This window comes from Rutidosis leptorrhynchoides, chromosome 11 (assembly GCF_046630445.1).
Source record: "Rutidosis leptorrhynchoides isolate AG116_Rl617_1_P2 chromosome 11, CSIRO_AGI_Rlap_v1, whole genome shotgun sequence".
Classification (NCBI taxonomy): Eukaryota; Viridiplantae; Streptophyta; class Magnoliopsida; order Asterales; family Asteraceae; genus Rutidosis; species Rutidosis leptorrhynchoides.
Genome location: NC_092343.1, coordinates 60,703,219 through 60,723,818, shown reverse-complemented (window position 1 = coordinate 60,723,818; position 20,600 = coordinate 60,703,219). Strand labels below are relative to the sequence as shown.

The 20,600-nt window shown below is 32.2% G+C and overlaps 1 protein-coding gene across 2 annotated transcripts; it reads right to left on the bottom strand.

Annotated features, from left to right (window-relative positions):
* Positions 1-4,169: 4,169 nt before the first annotated feature.
* Positions 4,170-9,837, bottom strand: LOC139876414 (putative uridine kinase C227.14). 2 transcript variants are annotated; one of them, XM_071863725.1, is made up of 12 exons: positions 9,640-9,837; positions 8,003-8,136; positions 7,839-7,882; positions 7,378-7,455; positions 6,370-6,574; positions 5,960-5,990; positions 5,818-5,876; positions 5,411-5,484; positions 5,142-5,228; positions 4,960-5,021; positions 4,820-4,848; positions 4,170-4,491 (listed from the first exon to the last, which is right to left on the bottom strand). In XM_071863725.1, the coding sequence occupies exons 1-12, from the start codon at positions 9,692-9,694 to the stop codon at positions 4,405-4,407; spliced, it is 945 nt and encodes a 314-aa protein (XP_071719826.1). In that variant the 5' UTR covers positions 9,695-9,837; the 3' UTR covers positions 4,170-4,404. The 2 variants fall into 2 exon arrangements, with proteins under 2 accessions (XP_071719826.1, XP_071719827.1); XM_071863726.1 differs by having other exon boundaries at positions 6,370-6,562.
* Positions 9,838-20,600: the final 10,763 nt, after the last annotated feature.

Below are 20,600 nucleotides of genomic sequence, written 5' to 3'. Positions count from 1 at the left end.
ATTATGTCATAACACGTTTACGTTATATATATATATATATATATATATATATATATATATATATATATATATATATATATATATATATATATATATATATGTGTGTGTGTGTGTGTGTGTGTTTGTGTGTGTGTGTGTGTGTGTGTAATTTATAATACAAAGCCTTAATTAAGTTCTTTAAAACTTATGAACAAATTATCTTATAAAACGTTTTAAAGTTCTTTTTAAACCAAACTGTTTTTGTACGTTGAAACAATATTAAATAAATATGAAAACTTTGTTTTTCCAAAATTAAATATATTTAAGAATCATTTTACTAAAGAGGTTATAATTGTTATATCGTAAAACGTTTTAGAAAAGTTAGATTAAATATACTCTTAATAGGTTTCAAGCTTTTGATTTAACGTTTGTTGGTGACACTTGCTGTAAAGTCCAAAGGTTAGATGAACGTATGAAATCATCTTAATGTAAAATGTCGATATCCAATTGTCTAAGTTATTTATATTCCACGTTCCAACTTTAAGATGAAAGTTAAAATAGTTATCCTATTAAAATCACGAGGAAAATGTTGTAAAGCAGGAATTGAAATTCAAATAGGAATCTCCACTAATTCTTGTCTAATTCCCGTTAATTGACACTTTTGTTCTTACCTGTAAATGACTTTACCATTTATTCCGAATATCGTTAAAATTGACGATTTCTCAAAACAATGTGGACCTCTCAACAAAGACTCGTAATCATAATTCAATGTATTTGATAATTCGATCATTTGATATTATCTGTTAATTCCGTCGATAATTATTTTAAATATATTTTGAAACAAATACGTTCATGTAAAGTATTATGTATCTAATATTATGTTAATGTTTTCAAGTTATAACATATATACATATACATATTTAATCATATCCGTTCATATAATGGTTCGTGAATCATTGGAGTTTGGTCGGGGTTAAATGAATGTATGAACATAGTTTGAAATCCTTGAGGTTTAACTTAACAAACTTTGCTTATCATGTCGGAAACATATAAAGATAAAGTTTAAATTTGTTCGGAAATTTCCGGGTCGTCACAATTAAATCTACTTAAGCAATAAAAGATTAAAGTAAGATTAAAACTTTGAAATATAAAACAACAACAACATACCTAATCCCACATGTGTGAGGTATAGGGGAGGTGAGACGTAAACAATTCTACCTCTATCCTAGAATAAATAGAAATTATTTCTCCACCCCGAGTGAAACACTCACAAGAGTAGAGAAAGTCCTCCATCTCTCTATTCGACAGATAAAGATATTGCTTCCAAAAGAACCTCCGGCTCAAAAAAGTAGGAAAAAAAATAAATAAAAAAAAACAAAAAAAAAAACTAAAGTTAAATATATTGAAATATAAAAGTGCATATATATATATATATATATATATATATATATATATATATATATATATATATATATATATTGAACTATTACAATTATAAATAAAAGTGCATAATAATAAATCTAATCAAAGTTGATCAATAAAAGTAGGTTTTTGCAATACACCGTGTGCAAGAAGACTACAGGAAGAGTGAGATCCCTTTTTAGTACGGGCTCAATAGTAGATTTTCCGTGTATAGTCCTTACAAATATGAAAATAAGTATTAAGGACAAAAGTTTTTGGAGTGGCCTAACCCCCTCTTGCCCTAACCAGAGGCGAAACTAGGATTTTTTTGACCGGGGGCAAAAAAAAATTTTTAAACCGTAGCAATTTTTTTGGATACAATTTGAAGATTTTGGGGCAAAAGTTGGAGATTTTGGGGCAAAATTTAAAGATTTTGGGGCAAAAGTTGGAGAATTTGGGGCAAAATTTGAAGGTTTTGGGGCAAAATATGTAGGTTTTGGGCAAAAAAAAAAATCCACCGGGGGCAAAGTCGAAAAACCCAAAATTTTTACACTGAAAAAAAAAATCCACCGGGGGCCCCCCCCCCCCCGCCCTTAATCATTTTCGCCTCTGGCCCTAACTATCCTCCGGCCTTGTGCTTGCTGTTAGTTGTTTTTAGGTTTTGGTTTGTTTCGTTCTCTAATTGTTAGGTGATTCGAGAGCGTTTCCATGTCATTTGTGTTTCTTTGATAAGTTCATATTTCATGAAAATCTATAGTATATCGTTTTTTTTTTGCCAAAGAAAAATTAAAGGAAAAAAAATAAATAATGAATGCACAGGCTAAATGCATAAGGTAACTAACAAATATAAGCTTGTTAAATGTCACAAAAAGTAGAAGTGTTTCAAAAGGTAGAAACTTGAGTATATATACACCAAACTAAATTACATTACATAAATATACTAATTGCAAAGGATATATTAATACGGATATCATTTTTATTGTTCAGTACATCATGATAATATCATGATGACGCCATGTGTTTATTTGTTTAAGGGAGGTGATCTTTACACACCACTTTTTGATTCATGTACACTTAATTACCTATTATACCATTAATTGAAGTTAAAATAATAATTTAAGTCCAACTCTCTAGATTAATCTAGGGGTATAATTTGAATTCATGAGTCAAAAGTATACATGGATCAAAAAATTATGTGTCAGAAACACCTCCCTTTGTTTAACTTATGCTAACGTCATGCCGATAGTATGTTGACTTCATGCAGAGATTTGTATTTTTTTTTTTATTGACCGAGACGTTTCCCCTACAAAGTGAGACCCACCTCGCTGGTTAGTATCAAAACCACCCAACATTTATAAAAACACTTGGTTATAAATCTAACAATTATGGTTAAACAATACTAAAACTAGATCGTCAATGTAGACAAGTTTTTTGTGGTGGTTGCAGTTTTTCACAATCATATAGGGTGTTGTATTGTATATAACATAATTCATTTAAATATTACTCCATGACATTAATTTTAGTAACTTGAATGTGGTATTTTAGTGGATGATACTTAAAAAATCTTCAAATAGATCAAATTCAGTTCACTTGTAACTTTGAGACCAACTCTCAAGCACGCACCCATGCCAGTTGGTTTTCGAGCAGAGGAATTTACGAGAAAATGATCATGTCTGAAATTTCTCAAGCACTCAACCTGTTAGGAGACTTGTTAGATGCTTACAAGACTATGGGTGGCAATTTCGACCCATTAGATCCATGTGAGTTGTGCTTAATCCTAAACAACCCGAATTTTCATAATCAGCCCAGGGGCGGAGCCACTCAGTGAACACTGGGTACTTGTGACCCCACTGAAATTTTATGTGTAGTGCAATTATTTTACGTTGAATTGGAGTGCCACCTCAAGTTTCTTATGTGGTGGAATTTTATTTAAGTTTTATACTGAATGCCACCTCTATTAAGAAATTGTGACACCAATTTATTTCAACAAAATTTACATGCAAGTCTTTAATCTCGGGCCAGATTTTCATTAATAGCCCAATAAATACAATCTTTGCCCCTATTTCTTTATAAATGTGCTTGCATAAAAACTCAATAACGACCTTGATGATTGAAATTGAAATCAAATTTTATATCATTAATCGGATATTATTGTTCGTTTTAGTATTGTCATCGCAACCACAATGGTCGAGAGGTGCTTTTCGGGAATAAAGTATGTAAAATTATATATGCCTAATCAGATAGATAATGAATTATAAAGGTTGTCTTCTTAGTAGAGAAATTATAGCTTGTTAATTAACTGTGCATGACTATATATTGGTTTAAATTTTGTGCCCCCAACGATCTTAAATCCTGGTTCCACCCCTGAATCAGCCTAAGGATCAACAAAATAGAAGAGTTAAGAGCATCTATATTAAAGGCATACAACTTCCCAAACCTTTTATTCAAAGATTTAGATAATCATTACCCATTAACATATGATTTTCAGAAAGACAAAAATTACGCCATTAAGAATGTTTACCCTAAAATTTTACGGATGGAACTAAAATATTTTTTTAACGTGGATAACTCTAAAGCTTGAAATTGTTGTGCGGTTTCATGTCAGGTGCCAACCGCGTAACAATTTCAAACATTAAGGTCATCCACATCAAAAATATACTTTAGATCCATCCATGAATTTTTAGGACAAACATTAGGGACCAATAACGGAATTTTTTGTTTCAGAAAGTAGTAACTTTTCATACTTGTCAGGCTGTAAACATATATCAACAAACAAACATCTACCAGAATTTTAAAAACAAAATATTTTCTATAAGAACATGAATCCAATGCCAATTTAGTCTATTGTTCATCTTTAAATTATTTCTGCAATTAATCTAAAAAGATAGAATATCCATACAGACTTTCTGCTTCCTTCGATTTGTTCGTTCTGTTCTTGGCATCTTCGTTCAGTACAATTTGCAATTTCAATTCTTTATTTATAGTTCCGAAAATTATCCGTGTTATAAACGGTTGAGTTAACCTTCAAATATCAACAGATTTGATTATCAGATCTGCATTTTTCTTTGACTTAAACACAAGTTCTGCATTCGGCTTGTCATTGTACTCAATCTGCATGTAAATTTGGGTCAAGTAAATAAATAGAAATATAAGAAAATTATCAAGACTAGGAGTGACAAAATAGACGGGTTGGGTAACAGGTCAATTGGGTCAGACTGGCACAAAATACTCTTAACCTTAACCTTGGAGATTTATGTGATTATAAAAAGTATTTTACTTCTACAATAATCTTTAATTATTTGATTGTTTTAAAAAAATCACAAATGGGCGACTTTTACTGTTTTGACCCGTTAGAGAAGAAACATCAACCGATTCAACCACGACCGCTTTATAAGTGATTCGTGCAGAATTGTAACACTAATTGTACTTGGTAGCTTACCCGCTGCTTGGCGATATCTGGAGTGTTACCTAATAAAAAAAAATAGAAAACAAAATACAGATTTAATATATTTGTTAACACTTAACAATGTTACATGTGCATGCATGTTAAATTGTGAATTATAAATATAGGGCGAGTACCGGTTGATATATGTCTCTTTAAAACTCGTTCCATTGCTACGTCAATATCAACATCAACAAACCTACAAGATATTTGAAACCATATATAATAATATAATAATATTATTATAACAGATAACAAATAGGAGATACAATTCTAATAACTATGCATAAAATATTGCATATAAAAACAATAAATTTACCATTTTTCATCTAACATTGATGATATATCTTTCCAAGTGCCTTCTTCTAAAAGTATATAATTACCCTCCACAATGACAACTTTGTGCCTGAAAATAAAATAGTATGGCATATTACATTTGAACAACAGAAACCAAATGCAAAAAAAATCGAAAAACAAATTCAAATTCAAAAAAAAAAAAAAAAAAAAAAAAACTCATTAAGCACACATATCATCTTTAGCTGATTTGATATTAGCAGACGTGAAATATTGCAGATATATTTTACTTACTGAACATTTACAAAAATATCATCTTCAATTGGGTCACCAACACCATGGTCAAACGATGGCGCGTAAACTGAACCCTGAATTGAAAATAATCATCAATTTCAGCGTTGATTAGATGTATAAAAACATAGATCAAGTAAAGGTGATAATTTCAACGCACTTAAGTATGAATGGGATGGGTTGTTTAATCTTAAACAGGTCATATGGGTCAAAAGAAAAAGTAATGTTAAAATATGGGAATCAGTCTAACAGATTGAAAGTCATAGGGTGTTATATTAAAGAAATGAAATTTTAGACATTCGAAAGTAAGGGGTGTTATATTCAACCCGTCTGACCGCCCAGATTTCCACCTTTCCCCCGTGAATCTATGATGAGAATCAGTCAGGTTGACACAACCAATGCTTAATTACCTGCTCCCTTAGGGTCTTCAGACATTTCAAGAATAAATCAGGATTAAACGTCCACGGCGCTGTTTTAACAACATTACATATCGTTTTATCAATTTACCGCAACATTAAAAACAACCGACTTGAAATTAGAAAAGTAGCTCACCTCCCCTTCTTGCATGCGCTTCCTTTGGATCCTAAAAAGAAAAACAATAATAGCATCAGAAACAAGGTTTCAAAAATCACTACTAGGGGAGTTCTCAGATGTTGACCAAGTTTGACTTTGAATGATTTTGACCACGTTTTGACCAATTTCGATTGAATTTCTGAGTAATCCCTAGTTTTGACCGTTTTCCTAGTAATCTCGAGTTTTGGCCGCCCAAGTTTTGGCAACTCGGGGAGTACTCATATGTTGACCAAGTTTGACTTTGACCAATTTTGACTCTGACAAAATTCTTTATGTTATTCAACAATGATTTAATTTAATAGTTTTGTGATGTTGTCACACATCGTAAGGTCGCTTAACATTTGAAAGATATACACTTTTTATGTAAGAGAAGAGATTAAGATGCGAACCTCCATTGAATCGAGTTGGTGACGATAAAGATGGAAACCGTCCATTGGAAGGACTACAGCAATTTCTGGAGGGCCCACCTGAGAATCGAACGAACATGATTTTTGAGGCCACATTTTGTTTAGACGCTTAGCAACCTCGGAAGCAATGGTCGTCTTTCCGGCACCTGGCGGGCCCGCTAATCCCACAATATGCCTGTATATGTTACTAATCAAACATTTTAAAGAACAGATAACTCATTTTTGCAGGTTGAGTGGATGGTTAACGTGCCAAACACGTATTGTTATAAAAGCAATGCGTTGGATTGGGTTGACCAAAGACACTTTTGTCCAACGCTTTCAATTTTTATAAATGATAAATTGTATCACAAAAGAGATATACAAAAGCCAGATTCTTTTAATAATAATATTAAAGATTCACTAAAATGATTTAGAAAGTTTTATGCCTCGAGGACTTCAACCAACTTTCGACCCATTTGACCCATCTCGTTTTTAGCTATATTCATTTTACTTGTTTTATCAGTTAAAGGTAATAGGCAACTCAAATATACCTAGTCATAATTATTGGGTCAAAATGACCACCTATAGGGAATGCATGTTTATTCATCAAGTTATTTCAGTATATCAAAGATACATTGAATTGCATTAATAGTATAAGTTAATAAGTTAATATGTACACCATTTCATCGAAAATGTATGTCGGTTTTGAAAGTCCTTAGTTAAATTAGTCTTCGTTTTTCGCCAAAAAAAAAAAAAAGATTGTACGTCGGTTTTGTTAATCCACAAAAGGAAAATTAAATGCCGATAAGAGACCGACATTTTAGTAACAAGTTTGAAGCAACAAGATGCAGGGGTGTGGGTAGAAAGTTACAACACAGCAAAGAAAATGCTGTAAAACTAAAATCCACGTAAGTAAAAGCCAATAACTACTCTAATATACACATGAACATAAATAAGAATGCGTAAAAATAGATTCTTTTTTTAATACTATAAATAAAATATTGAACTTACGTCAAACTCATATTTGTTCCTGAAGCTGCAGTGGGCACTATACGTTCAGCCAAAGTATCATATATTTCATCCATGGACCTGGACAAATGGAGAGTTATTTAAACGCCGAGTTTAACAAATAAAAACTACGTTATTAACATTTAAGATAACAATCAACAAAAAAACAGAGGAACGTCTTGTATCAATCAAGCTTACAGCCATGTAAGCAGGTAATTACGTAGTTACATAAGGTTTAACTGCATATAAAGGAAACCATCTTTTGTCTGATTTCTGTTTTGAGTAACCAAAAATGTTTTAGGCCATATACAAAATAGCAAAATTGTCTTAAATTAATTATTATAAGTTTTAGTCCATTAGTACGAATGAGATTTAAATTATAGATAGTAGATAGTATTTTGCATGGTAAAACAGATACTAATGATCTTATAGATAAACAATAAGTACTTTTAAAAATGACACACCGAGCCTCTACTATAGGAACTTCTTTCTTCTGGCTGCATATAACCTGCAAATCGAAAGTTAATTTATGAAACCAATATAGCAGACATACTCAAAAAACTAGAAATTGTAAAAAAAAAAAAACATTAATAATAAATAAAGACGAGAAATAGAAATAATAACGGACCTGGACAGGGTATTTTTTATGTCTCGAGAATACACAGTGATTTAGTGAAGGCTGGAATTTGTTTTTATCGGCAAACATGGATAAAGAGCCTTGAAAACATTGAGAAACACCAACTTTATTGAGCAACACCATATCTATAGTTTAAATGTTTTACTCAATATTAGTTAGAGTAACATGTTGATATATTATGCAGTATGTGTGTGTGTGTGTGTGTGAAAGCTCAAAGATGAAAAGCGAAATTGATGAAACAGGACACATTATATGCAGGAAAGATGCCAGCTTGAAGAATCCAACTAAATTTCAGTTGTAATGGAGAAAGGTCGTCTGATAAGAGACCTACTAGTACAAAATAAATGAAAAGATCACGTACTAGGGACGAGCATGAATACCTAAATAAAGAAATCGAACCGGAACCGTACCCATACTGAACAGATTATATTGGTACGGTATTCGGTATTCACTTTCGGGGAGGAAAAAAAGCGGTACCAACCGTTTTGGTACCGCTATGGCGGTATGGTACCCACTTCCCTGTTTTGCTAAAAAACTGCGTCCATGTTGATCCATCTAAACAGCCTTTGAAGGTAAAATGGGATGCCTACATGGGTAATGATGCACCAGGGCCGAATATTGGGGCACGCAAGGCGTGCGGTCACACAAGGCCCAATATATATAGGGGGCTAAAAAATTAGCTAGGTAAGTTTAAAAATTTTAAAAATAAAAAAAACATAATCAACATCCTTTAATTAAGATTTACTTATGACTATTAGTATTATTGAACTTAGATATATGAAAAAATTTCGTATATAAAGGGCCCACTTTTGTTTATTGAACATGGCTCCCTTTTGTCATCCTTATAGTGTATGAGACAAATGTATGCATTTCGATTCAGGTCGTATTCTATGGTTACGATTCTACCATATATGTCTTTTTCATAATCTATTTTACGGTGTAGATGCTTATGACCTCCCCCTCTATGCCTTGCGGTAATGATTCCTCTGGTATTACGACCTTTACCACAATGATGCTGTCCATTGTTTATTGAAAAGGGCCCACAAAATTGACAAGACGGGTCTGAATGCATCAGATTACATATTGATGCACCATTTTTTTTTTAATTAAAGCCTTAAAACTATATAAAAAAGAAAAAAGAATAATAGTTTAAATGTTTGCTGCAGTTACCCTACCGAGTATGGACTACCTGATCTCTATATTGTTATTATTATTATTATCTTAAACTAAATCATAATATAAATATAATTATTATTTCATGTTAAGGGAACAATTAGCAGAGTTAATTAATCTTTTTCTTACAAAATTTTGTAATTATTATTAGAATAGAATAGCAGCAGAGTGATGAATGAGTTAACAATGAAAGTTGTGAGCTTTACAGATACCCTTATCATTATTCTATCAAATTCTCATGGTATCATTAACGCCTAAATACAAAATAAATACATAAATAACGCCTAAATACATACATATAAATATATGTATAGAATGGCAGCAGTGTGAATGACGCCTAAATATATATAAATAACGCCTAAATACATACATATACATATACACATATACATATATGTATAAAGATTATACGTTTAAATGAATAGTGAAATAAATGAATTAAGAGATAGAGGGACCTGATGAAGGAAGAAAACATGTTTTTGCGGTGGCCGTAAATGAAAAAATCTCCATCGTTTACAAAAACAAGGTTTGATTACTTGATTTTCAGGTACAAATTCGAAGTGTTTGTTTTGTTTGTTACCACGTGTATTTTATCCTAGTTACATCTGATCTGATCTGATCTGATCTGATCTGTTGTTTTTCCTACTTTTGGAATATTCATTGTTTGAGTTTATCTGTTTAAATACTACGGAGTATCTTTTATCTTTATTTTTATTTTTATCTTTATCTATTTACAGCTTTTAAATTACTGAGTGCTCGTATCGGTTAGTGATGGGGCCGCCCTTGCACCAGCGGTTCTCTCACGCCGATACTAGTACCACCGCCGTTGGCCGCCATCCAACCACCTGCCCTTCATTTTGCAATGCAACGACATGTTTGATCACGTATAAATTATGTTGAACTGCTATTTTTTTATTTTTCCGAAACGGCTAGTAGATGCTTTTTTTTTCCAACTACAATCTCATTTGTATACACCCAACATCTATCTCTTTTTCACCAACATTCAACTCTCATTTTCATCTACTTCTCTCAACTTTGTTAGGATTTTAGGACCCAACAATATGAATAATTAAAGAAAATTACTCAACCCACAAAAGATAAACGAAAGAACAATGCGAAAAATTAGATCGACACAAGCAAAATAACGTGGTTATATGCAATCGTTGTGATTGCTTTAGTCCATGGACCAACTAGAGAATTTTATTGATATAATTCGTGATCCAATATATGGGTTACAATATGATGTATTTATAGGGGAATATTAACTTAAGGAACAAGCAATCGTATACGGAGTAATAATTCGTCAATTCCAAACTGCAAAACCAATTTCTTAACGTGGGGAATGGATCTCACGTTTGGTGACAATATGTCACCATTGGTTACATGCAAAGTTTCAACAGCTTTGAAATACTCGGGACATATTATCACGTATTGACAAAATTGCTCACGTTTGAGCCACCACTAGCCGTACACTTTTATTTCTTGTTTAATTCTTCTTCACCTCTTCCAACAATCTCCCACTTGAAGGAGTATTTAAACAAACCCAATCTTCGTCAACCCTTAATTCATCAATCTAACCAAGACCATTAAACCACCATTATACCGCCAAACTCCATTTGGGACACTCACACTCAACGCATACTTCAGATGAGTAGACTTTCGATACAAGGTCTTCAACACTACTTGTTAGAATCGAAATATCAACCTCTAATTCTCTAGTAGGTCATCTTCTCTCATCAATTCATGAGAAGACCGGTTGAGGCAATGCAAAACCTCAACTTGTCCGCCGTAACCACCTTAATAAGCATATCCGCGGATTCTTCGAACCAAGGACTTTCTTCAAAATTAAAGTACCATCTTTTATATGATGTCGAATGAAATGATACATCAACTTGATGTGTTTCTTATGACTATGAAACACCGGATTCTTTCCAAGATGAACCGCACTTTGATTATCACAATACAAGACGCAATAGTCTTGTCTTTTACCCAACTCACTCAAGAAGTCCTTCAACCACACAAGGTCTTTAGTAGCTTCCGCAATAGCCATGTATTCGGCCTCCGTTGTAGATAAAGCAACACTTATTTGTAGTCGAGACATCCAACTAATCGCCGTCTTCCCTAATGTGAAAACATAACCGGTAGTGCTTTTTCCCGAATCATCACATCCACCCAAATTAGCATCCACATAACCTCTAAGTATGACATTGTTTTTAGTGAAACACAATCCCATATTAGAAGTACCTTTCAAGTAACTAAGCAACCATTTGACCGTTTTTGAATGCTCTTTCCCCGGTTTAGACATATAACGGCTTACTACCCCCACCGCATGGGCAATATCCGGTCTCGTACAAACCATAGCATACATAACACTACCCACGACCGATGCATACGAAACCTTCTCCATCTCTGCCTTGTCTTCTTCTGTTTTAGGTGATTGACGTTTCGATAACCTTATTGAGCTACCCAAAGGCATAGAACGAGCCTTTGAATTCTCCATGTTGAACCTCTCTACTACTTTCTCAATGTATTTAGTTTGAGACAAGTATAGAGTTCCTTTCACGCGATCACGCACAAGACTCATCCCAATTATTTGCCTAGCTCCACCAAGGTCTTTCATCTTGAACTCATGGAAAATTAATCTCTTCAACTTGTTGATTTCAGACATGTTAGAACCCGCAATTAACATATCATCAACATACAAAAACAAGATGATATAAGAAGACTTGAATTTCTTCAAGTAGCAACAATGATCGGCTTCACATCTTAAGAAATCAATCTTCTTCATAAACTCATCAAACTTCAAGTACCATTACCGAGGTGCTTGCTTCAATCCTTACAAACTTTTTTTTAGCTTACAAACCCACTTCTCTTTACCCTTTACCTCAAAGCTCGCGGGTTGCTTCATATAGATCAGAATGCAGTCTTCACATCTGGTTGCTCAAGTTGTAAGTCCTCAGATGCAACTATATCAAGTACCAACCGAATAGTAGTCATCTTAACTACCGGCGAAAAAATCTCGTTGTAATCAACTCCTTCCTTTTGTTGAAAGCCTTTGACCACCAACCAAGCCTTGTACCTTTTCTTGCCATTCAACTCATTCTTGATTCTATACACCCATTTATTTTGCAACGCCCTTTTATCATGACGTAATTTCACTAGTGACCAAGTTTTATTCTTCTCAAGTGACCTCATCTTTTCCTTCATGTTAAGCTTCCATTGTATGGATTCTTTTGATTTTCTCGCCTCAAAGTAACTCTCGGGTTCACCATTCTCGGTGTAGAGCAAGTAGTTTGTTGATGAAGAACACATAGGATTAGGCTTGGGCACTTTAGTAGAGCGTCTAAGTGTAGGAGCAACATGTATGGTTGGACCGGTTTCATTATCATCCTCCTCATCACTAGAACTCCCACTATGTTCGGAACTTTCACCGCTTTCTGAACCATCTTCATCATTAGCACTTTGTGACGCCTCACCATTATTCGGCAATTCATTGTTACCCGATTTAGTGACCCGAACTTTTTCATGTGTATATATATTAAATGAAATTGATATTTACATGATTAAGTGTTTCCAACATGTTAAGCAATCAAATTTGTTAAGACTTGATTAATTGAAATAGGTTTCATATAGACAATTGACCACCCAAGTTGACCGGTGATTCACGAACGTTAAAACTTGTAAAAACTATATGATGACATATATATGATTATATATATAGTTAACATGATATTATGATAAGTAAGTATCTCATTAAGTATTTTAACAATGAGTTATATACATAAAATTGAGTTTATTGAATTAAGAAACTCGAAACGGTATATATAACGATTATCGTTATAACAACGTCTTACTAAATACATATGAATCATATTAAGATATTGATACACTATGTTTAATCATGATAAATGATAAGTAAACATGTCATTAAGTGTATTAACAATGAACTACATATGTAAAAACAAGACTACTAACTTAATGATTTCGAAACGAGACATATATGTAACGATTATCGTTGTAACAACATTTAACTGTATATATATCATAATATCATGATAATGTAATAATTTAACATCTCTTTAGATATAATAAACAATGGGTTAACAACATTTAACAAGATCGTTAACCTAAAGGTTTCAAAACAACATTTACATCTAACGACTAACGATGACTTAACGACTCAGTTAAAATGTATATACATGTAGTGTTTTAATATGTATTCATACACTTTTGAAAGACTTCAAGACACTTATCAAAATACTTCTACTTAACAAAAATGCTTACAATTACATCCTCATTCAGTTTCATCAACAATTCTACTCGTATACACCTGTGTTCGTACTCGTACAATACACAGCTTTTAGATGTATGTACTATTGATATATACACTCCAATGATCAGCTCTTAGAAGCCCATGTGAGTCACCTAACACATGTGGGAACCATCATTTGGAAACTAGCATGAAATATCTCATAAAATTACAAAAATATTAGTAATCATTCATGACTTATTTACATGTAAACAAAATTACACATCCTTTATATCTAATCCATATACCAACGACCAAAAACACCTACAAACACTTTCATTCTTCAATTTTCTTCATCTAATTGATCTCTCTCAAGTTCTATCTTCAAGTTCTAAGTGTTTATGTTCAAGTTCTAAGTGTTCTTCATAAATTCTATAAGTTCTAGTTTCATAAAATCAAGAATACTTCCAAGTTTGCTAGCTTACTTCCAATCTTGTAAAGTGATCATCCAACCTCAAGAAATCTTTCTTATTTATAGTAAGATATCTTTCTAATACAAGGTAATACTCATATACAAACTTTGATTCAATTCCTATAACTATAACTATCTTAATTCGAGTGATAATCTTACTTGAACTTGTTTTCGTGTCATGATTCTACTTCAAGAACTTTTAAGCCATCCAAGATCCTTTGAAGCTAGATCATTTCTTGTCACTTCCAGTAGGTTTACCTACTAAACTTGAGGTAGTAATGATGTTCATAACATCATTCGATTCATACATATAAAACTACCTTATTCGAAGGTTTAAACTTGAAATCACTAGAACATAGTCTAGTTAATTCTAAACTTGTTCGCAAACAAAAGTTAATCCTTCTAACTTGACATTTAAAATTAACTAAATACATGTTCTATATCTATATGATATGCTAACTTAATGATTTAAAACCGGAAAACACGAAAAACACCGTAAAACCGGATATACGCCGTCGTAGTAACACCGCGGGCTGTTTTGGGTTAGTTAATTAAAAACTATGATAAACTTTGATTTAAAAGTTGTTCTTCTGGAAAAATTATTTTTCTTATGAACATGAAACTATATCCAAAAATCATGGTTAAATTCAAAGTGGAAGTATGTTTTCCAAAATGGTCATCTAGACGTCGTTCTTTCGACTGAAATGACTACCTTTACAAAAACGACTTATAACCTATATTTCTGACTATAAACTTATACTTTTTCTGTTTAGATTCATAAACTTAAGTTCAATATGAAACCATAGCAACTTGAAACACTCAAAACGGATTTAAAACGAAGAAGTTATGGGTAAAACAAGATTGGATATTTTTGCTTGTTGTAGCTACGTGAAAATTGGTAACAAATTTATATTAATCATATCCTAGCTAACTTATATTGTATTATACATGTATTCTAATACATTATGTAATCTTAGGATACCATAGACACGTATGCAAACGTTTTGACATATCATATCGACCCATCTATATATATTATTTGAAACAACCATAGACACTCTATATGCAGTAATGTTGGAGTTAGCTATACAGGGTTGAGGTTGATTCCAAAAATATATATACTTTGAGTTATGATCTAGCCTGAGACGTGTATACATTGGGTCGTGGATTGATTTAAGATAATATATATCAATTTATTTCTGTACATCTAACTATGGACAACTAGTTGTAGGTTACTAACGAGGACAGCTGACTTAATAAACTTAAAACATCAAAATGTATTAAAAATGTTGTAAATATATTTTGAACATACTTTGATATATATGTACATATTTGTTATAAGTTCGTGAATCGACCAGTGGCCAAGTCTTACTTCCCGACGAAGTAAAAATCTGTGAAAGTGAGTTATAGTCCCACTTTTAAAATCTAATATTTTGGGATGAGAATACATGCAGTTTTATAAATGTTTTATGAAATAGACACAAGTAATTGAAACTACATTATATGGGTGAATGATCGAAACTGAATATGCCCCTTTTGCTTGGTAACCTAAGAATTAGTAAACCGATCTACTAATTGACGCGAATCCTAAAGATAGATCTATTGGGCCTAACGAACCCCATCCAAAGTACCGAATGCTTTAGTACTTCGAATTCGTTTTTATCATGTCTGAAGGATTTCCCGGAATGATAGGGGATATTCTTATATGCATCTTGTTAATGTCGGTTACCAGGTGTTCACCATATGAATGAATTTTATCTCTATGTATGAGATGTATATTGAAATATGAAATCTTGTGGTCTATTATTATTATGATTTGATAATATATAGGTTAAACCTATAACTCACCAACATTTTTGTTGACGTTTTAAGCATGTTTATTCTCAGGTGATTATTAAGAGCTTCCGCTGTTGCATACTAAAATAAGGACAAGATTTGGAGTCCATGCTTGTATGATATTATGTAAAAACTGCATTCAAGAAACTTATTTTTGATGTAATATATTCTTATTGTAAACCATTATGTAATGGTCGTGTGTAAACAGTATATTTTAGATTATCATTACTTGATAATCTACGTAATGCTTTTTAAACCTTTATCGATAAAATAAAGGTTATGGTTATTTTAAAAATGAATGCAGTCTTTGAAAAACGTCTCATATAGAGGTCAAAACCTCGCGACGAAATCAATTAATATGGAACGTTTATAATCAATATGAACGGGACATTTCAGTTGATATCCGAGCCTTGGTCTTAGAGAACCAGAAAATTGCATTAGTGTGTCTTACCGAGTTTGTTAGGATGCATTAGTGAGTCTGGACTTCGACCGTGTTTTTCTTCAAAAACGATTGCTTACATTTTTTTTTTGTTGAAAACTATATATTATTAACATGTAAATATTATGTGATATATTAATCTCTTAACGTGTTTGATATTGTGTGATAGATGTTGATGTTATGCGAGGTGTATATAAAATAGCTTAAATTTTACTAGGAAATACTATTAAATACGATACAATTTTACACAACATATTTATTTATTTATTGAATGGATATACTTAAACCTTGCTACAATACTTATAGGCAGTGTACCTCATCGTACAGTAGTGTAGTTTTTAGTAAGTCCGGTTCGTTCCACAGGGAATCTTTTTCACAAAGCTTAACGCTATATTAGTTTTATTTTTATAAAAATACAAATATATATATAAGTAATATTATTATTATTAAGGGGGGTTTTTACCGTTTAATGACCGGTTTGTCGATTTTAAAAACTTTAGTTGCAGTTAAAACAAAATGTAAAATATTAAATAAATAAAAGACTTAATTTAAAGCGTAAAGTAAATAACGATAATGAAATTGCGATAAATAAAAGTGCGATAAAAAAACTTGCGATAATTAAAAAGTACGATAATTAAAAGTGCAATTAAATACAATAACAATAAAAGTGCGATAATTAGAAGTGCAATTAAATATAAAATAAAGGAAATTAAATATGAAATAAAAGAATTATGCTTATTTAAACTTCCGTAATCATGATGTTTGACGTGTTGATTTTAGTTTTATGCCCATGGGTTAATTGTCCTTTGTCCTGGATTATTTAATATGTCCGTCTGGTTTTTGTCCATAACAGTCCATCAGTCATAAATATAAAGTGCGAGTATCCTCATCAAATTATCCTTATACCCGAAGTTAAATATTCCAACTAATTGGGGACTTAAACTGTAACAAGGTTTTATTACTTTGTTTAATAATTACACCAGGATGTCGACTGAGTGTAACCCAAGGTTTTAATACTTTATTATCAATTATGCCAAGTGTCCTTGTACATAATTTCACCACTGTTTTAATAATTCTAGTGACTATTAATCCATTCCCGTGTCCGGTTAAATGAACGATTATTCGTTCATATAAATACCCCGCCCATCGTGTCCGATCGAGTGTATATGGTTATTTATAGGGACGTCCAATTGTGAATCTTTATATTAAAATTAACAAACTATCATTTAGTTAAACAAATATAACGCCCATTAATAGCCCATAGTCTAATTTCCACAAGTGTCGTTCTTTTGTCCAAACCCCAATTATGGTACAAAGCCCAATTATCCAATTTTAGTAATTAGCCCAACATCATGATTACTTCGTTTTAAATAAGCATAATAATAACTTAGCTACGAGACATTAAATTAAAAAGGTTGAACATAACTTACAATGATTAAGAATAGCGTAGCGTTACACGGACAGAATTTCGACTTACACCCTTACAACATTCGCTAACATACCCTTATTATTAGGATTAAAATTAAAATTAAAATTAAAATATAAAATATAAATATAAATATTACGTATACATATATAGAGAGAGATTGATTTTTATGATATTTTTACGATCAGAATTCGCTGGCTTTTATAGGAATTTTCGTCCAGGGGGACTCCGCGAGTCGCGTAATTTTTTGCCTTCAAACTCCGCAACTCGCGGAGTTTGAAATTACAGCTCACCCAGCTTTGGCTCTTTGTTTGCCGACGATTTATAAATATATTATAATATATATATTAATTTTAAGAATTAATTATATATTATATTATATTTATATACATAGTTAACTTGTAATTTTTAGTCCGTTGCGTCGAGCGTTGAGAGTTGACTCTGGTCCCGGTTCCGGATTTTCGAACGTCCTTGCGTACAATTTAATATCTTGTACTTTGCGTTTTGAATCTTGTACTCTTGTAATTTTGAGACGTTTCTTATCGATAATTGGAACCTCTTTGATTGTCGTTTGTACTTTTGAGCTTTTTGGTCGTTTGCATCTTCAATTCGTCGAATCTGTCTTTTGTCTTCATCCTTTTATTATTTAAACGAGAATCACTTGTAAATAGGACAATTGCAACTAAAAGCTTGTCTTTCTTGAGGAATAATGCTATGAAATATATGTTCGTTTTTAGCATTATCAAATATTCCCACACTTGAGCGTTGCTTGTCCTCAAGCAATATAGTCTTGAAATACTAGAATCACTTCTTTATTTTTCACACTTTGTACATCAGTGATTTCTATACGGCGGTATAAACAATGGTAGTAGCGATATGGTTTACTGTCCCACATGACTATAAAATTTAGATCCATTAAGGAAATTGGATCTTTATGAAAACATTTGATCTTTTGAAAATTAAATCTAGTTTTTTACCCTAGATAAGTTTTCCGGAATAACCCTTCACCGGTGTTTGCAAAATATTTTTATGGGTTGTGTGGGTTTCAGTTTGAAAATTTTAGCTCAACACTTGTGGTTTTGTGTTACCCACTTGCTAACCTTGTATTAGGAAAGCAACACGTCCAGTTCACTTGTCCCGTATATTACCTTTCGATAAACTACCGTCCGGTTGTAAAGGAAAGCGTTGAACAAGCAACTGTTAAGGCAATGTCCCCTGACATGCTTTTAATTATGGTCTATAATGTGTCAGACGCAATTACTATCCTTGGTAGGAGCAATAGTAAAGCTCACCCTTATAATTTTTTCGGTCTGGCACAAGGTCTTGTCTTTGACCATGCTATGCAACCACCGTTCTTACGGTTGACACCCGATTTGGTTCAGATGACCTAATGAATTCCAGGTGAATTCCTAGGATTTTACGTTCAATGGTAATGAACGCATTGAAAATGGGTTTTCAGAAAACAAATCGGTTGGTAATTTGATCAAAATATTTTTCTCGTTCAAGCTCGATTTTAGATATCATTGAATTCCATGAGTTTGAATTATCAATCTTTAAGGTCAATCTCAAGGATTGAGTAATATCAGGCTTATAAGCTGATTTTTAATCTTTAAGGAGATTATCCTTTCTGGGGATCTGATTCATTAGTCTTATCAAGCTAATTTGCATGGTGCCCCCCATTGTACGAGATAAATCCTTCTCATGGTTAGGATAAATCTGACCACTTGGCAACCCTGTTTTATGCTGAGGTCCGTGGATTTCCTGCTGATTTTAGAGATGACTTTTCTAGATTTTTCATCAACCTACAGCTGGTCTGGACGACAACTTCATGACCTAAATCAAGAAGCGCGTGTCTTTTTCGGAAGACTTTACTTCCTTTTAATGATGGAATTGATTCATCGTGTAGATCCATCTTTCATTACAGTAAATCGGGTAAAACAGTTAATTTAGTCCAAAACAAAAGTATTTTCAATTATTTGTTACAGAAATATGTGACATATGTTTAAGATAACTTGGTAATTTTTCTCACACTTGGCTTTTATTTTCCTTTTTATTGTCCTCTATTCCATTTTAAATGAATTTTAACATTTTGGTTTGTTTCTCAATTTATGTCCTTTCCGAGGTAACAATAATTTCGGTGTTAATACCTAATTTTATCATTCATAAATATGTATAAACATGATTTTGAGTTCATTTAATTGAAAATTTTGAAAATTTTTACTAGAATTGGGTAGTCAGTATATAAGACTAGGGCTGTTCTTTATTATCAGAGAGCACTAGATTCTAATACAACTACTGCTTTACTAGTATTTTTAATGGTAACCAAGTGTTTAAGATAAAAATTTTTAAAAATCCGAAAGAATTTAACCCCTTCCCACACTTAAGATCTTGCAATGCCCTCATTTGCAAGAAATCAGTAACAATTTAAATTATTGAGGGTGATTAGCGTAGAAATGATTAAATTTTACCAAAGTTTCCAAACATATTGTTGTTTGTGTTGAATGATAAATGGTGCACATCATTTGTTCATTCCGTCTTGTTGTTATTTCACATATATTTTGCATCTTGTCGTCAAAATTAGTTGCTTTTGCTGAACTTAATGTCAGTCTTTGAAAATGCGTTGTTTTACCCTGTTATGTACATAAGATAAACTGCAAACATATATACATATTTTTGAAGTTTGGTATATTACCCCACATTCAAAAATTATTAAAATCTAATAAAAAAAATTAGAAAATTATAAAAACTATTACAATATTAACATAAGTATTAAATGTATCAACATTACAAATTATAAAATAAATAAAACTAAGTAACTAGGGATGATACTGATACCAGTAGGGGTTCCATGCATAACCATATGTGTTATAAAATGCTTCGGCTAGGTTATACGTAGGATACGGTGGTTGGATCTCTATAGACCAGGGAGGAAATACGGGTGATTGAGTAGGAATATAGTTTCTACCTACATGTTGGCAATGAGCTATGATTTGG

Bases quoted from the DNA above. Each gene is read 5' to 3' on its own strand.
- LOC139876414 (XM_071863725.1), bottom strand. From the start codon at position 9,694: ATGGAGATTTTTTCATTTACGGCCACCGCAAAAACATGTTTTCTTCCT. The intron at 5,877-5,959 runs GTGAGCTACTTT...TTGTTAAAACAG, and splicing joins AGCGCATGCAAGAAGGGGAG to CGCCGTGGACGTTTAATCCT. The intron at 4,492-4,819 runs GTAAGCTACCAA...ATTTACATGCAG, and splicing joins CAGATATCGCCAAGCAGCGG to ATTGAGTACAATGACAAGCC.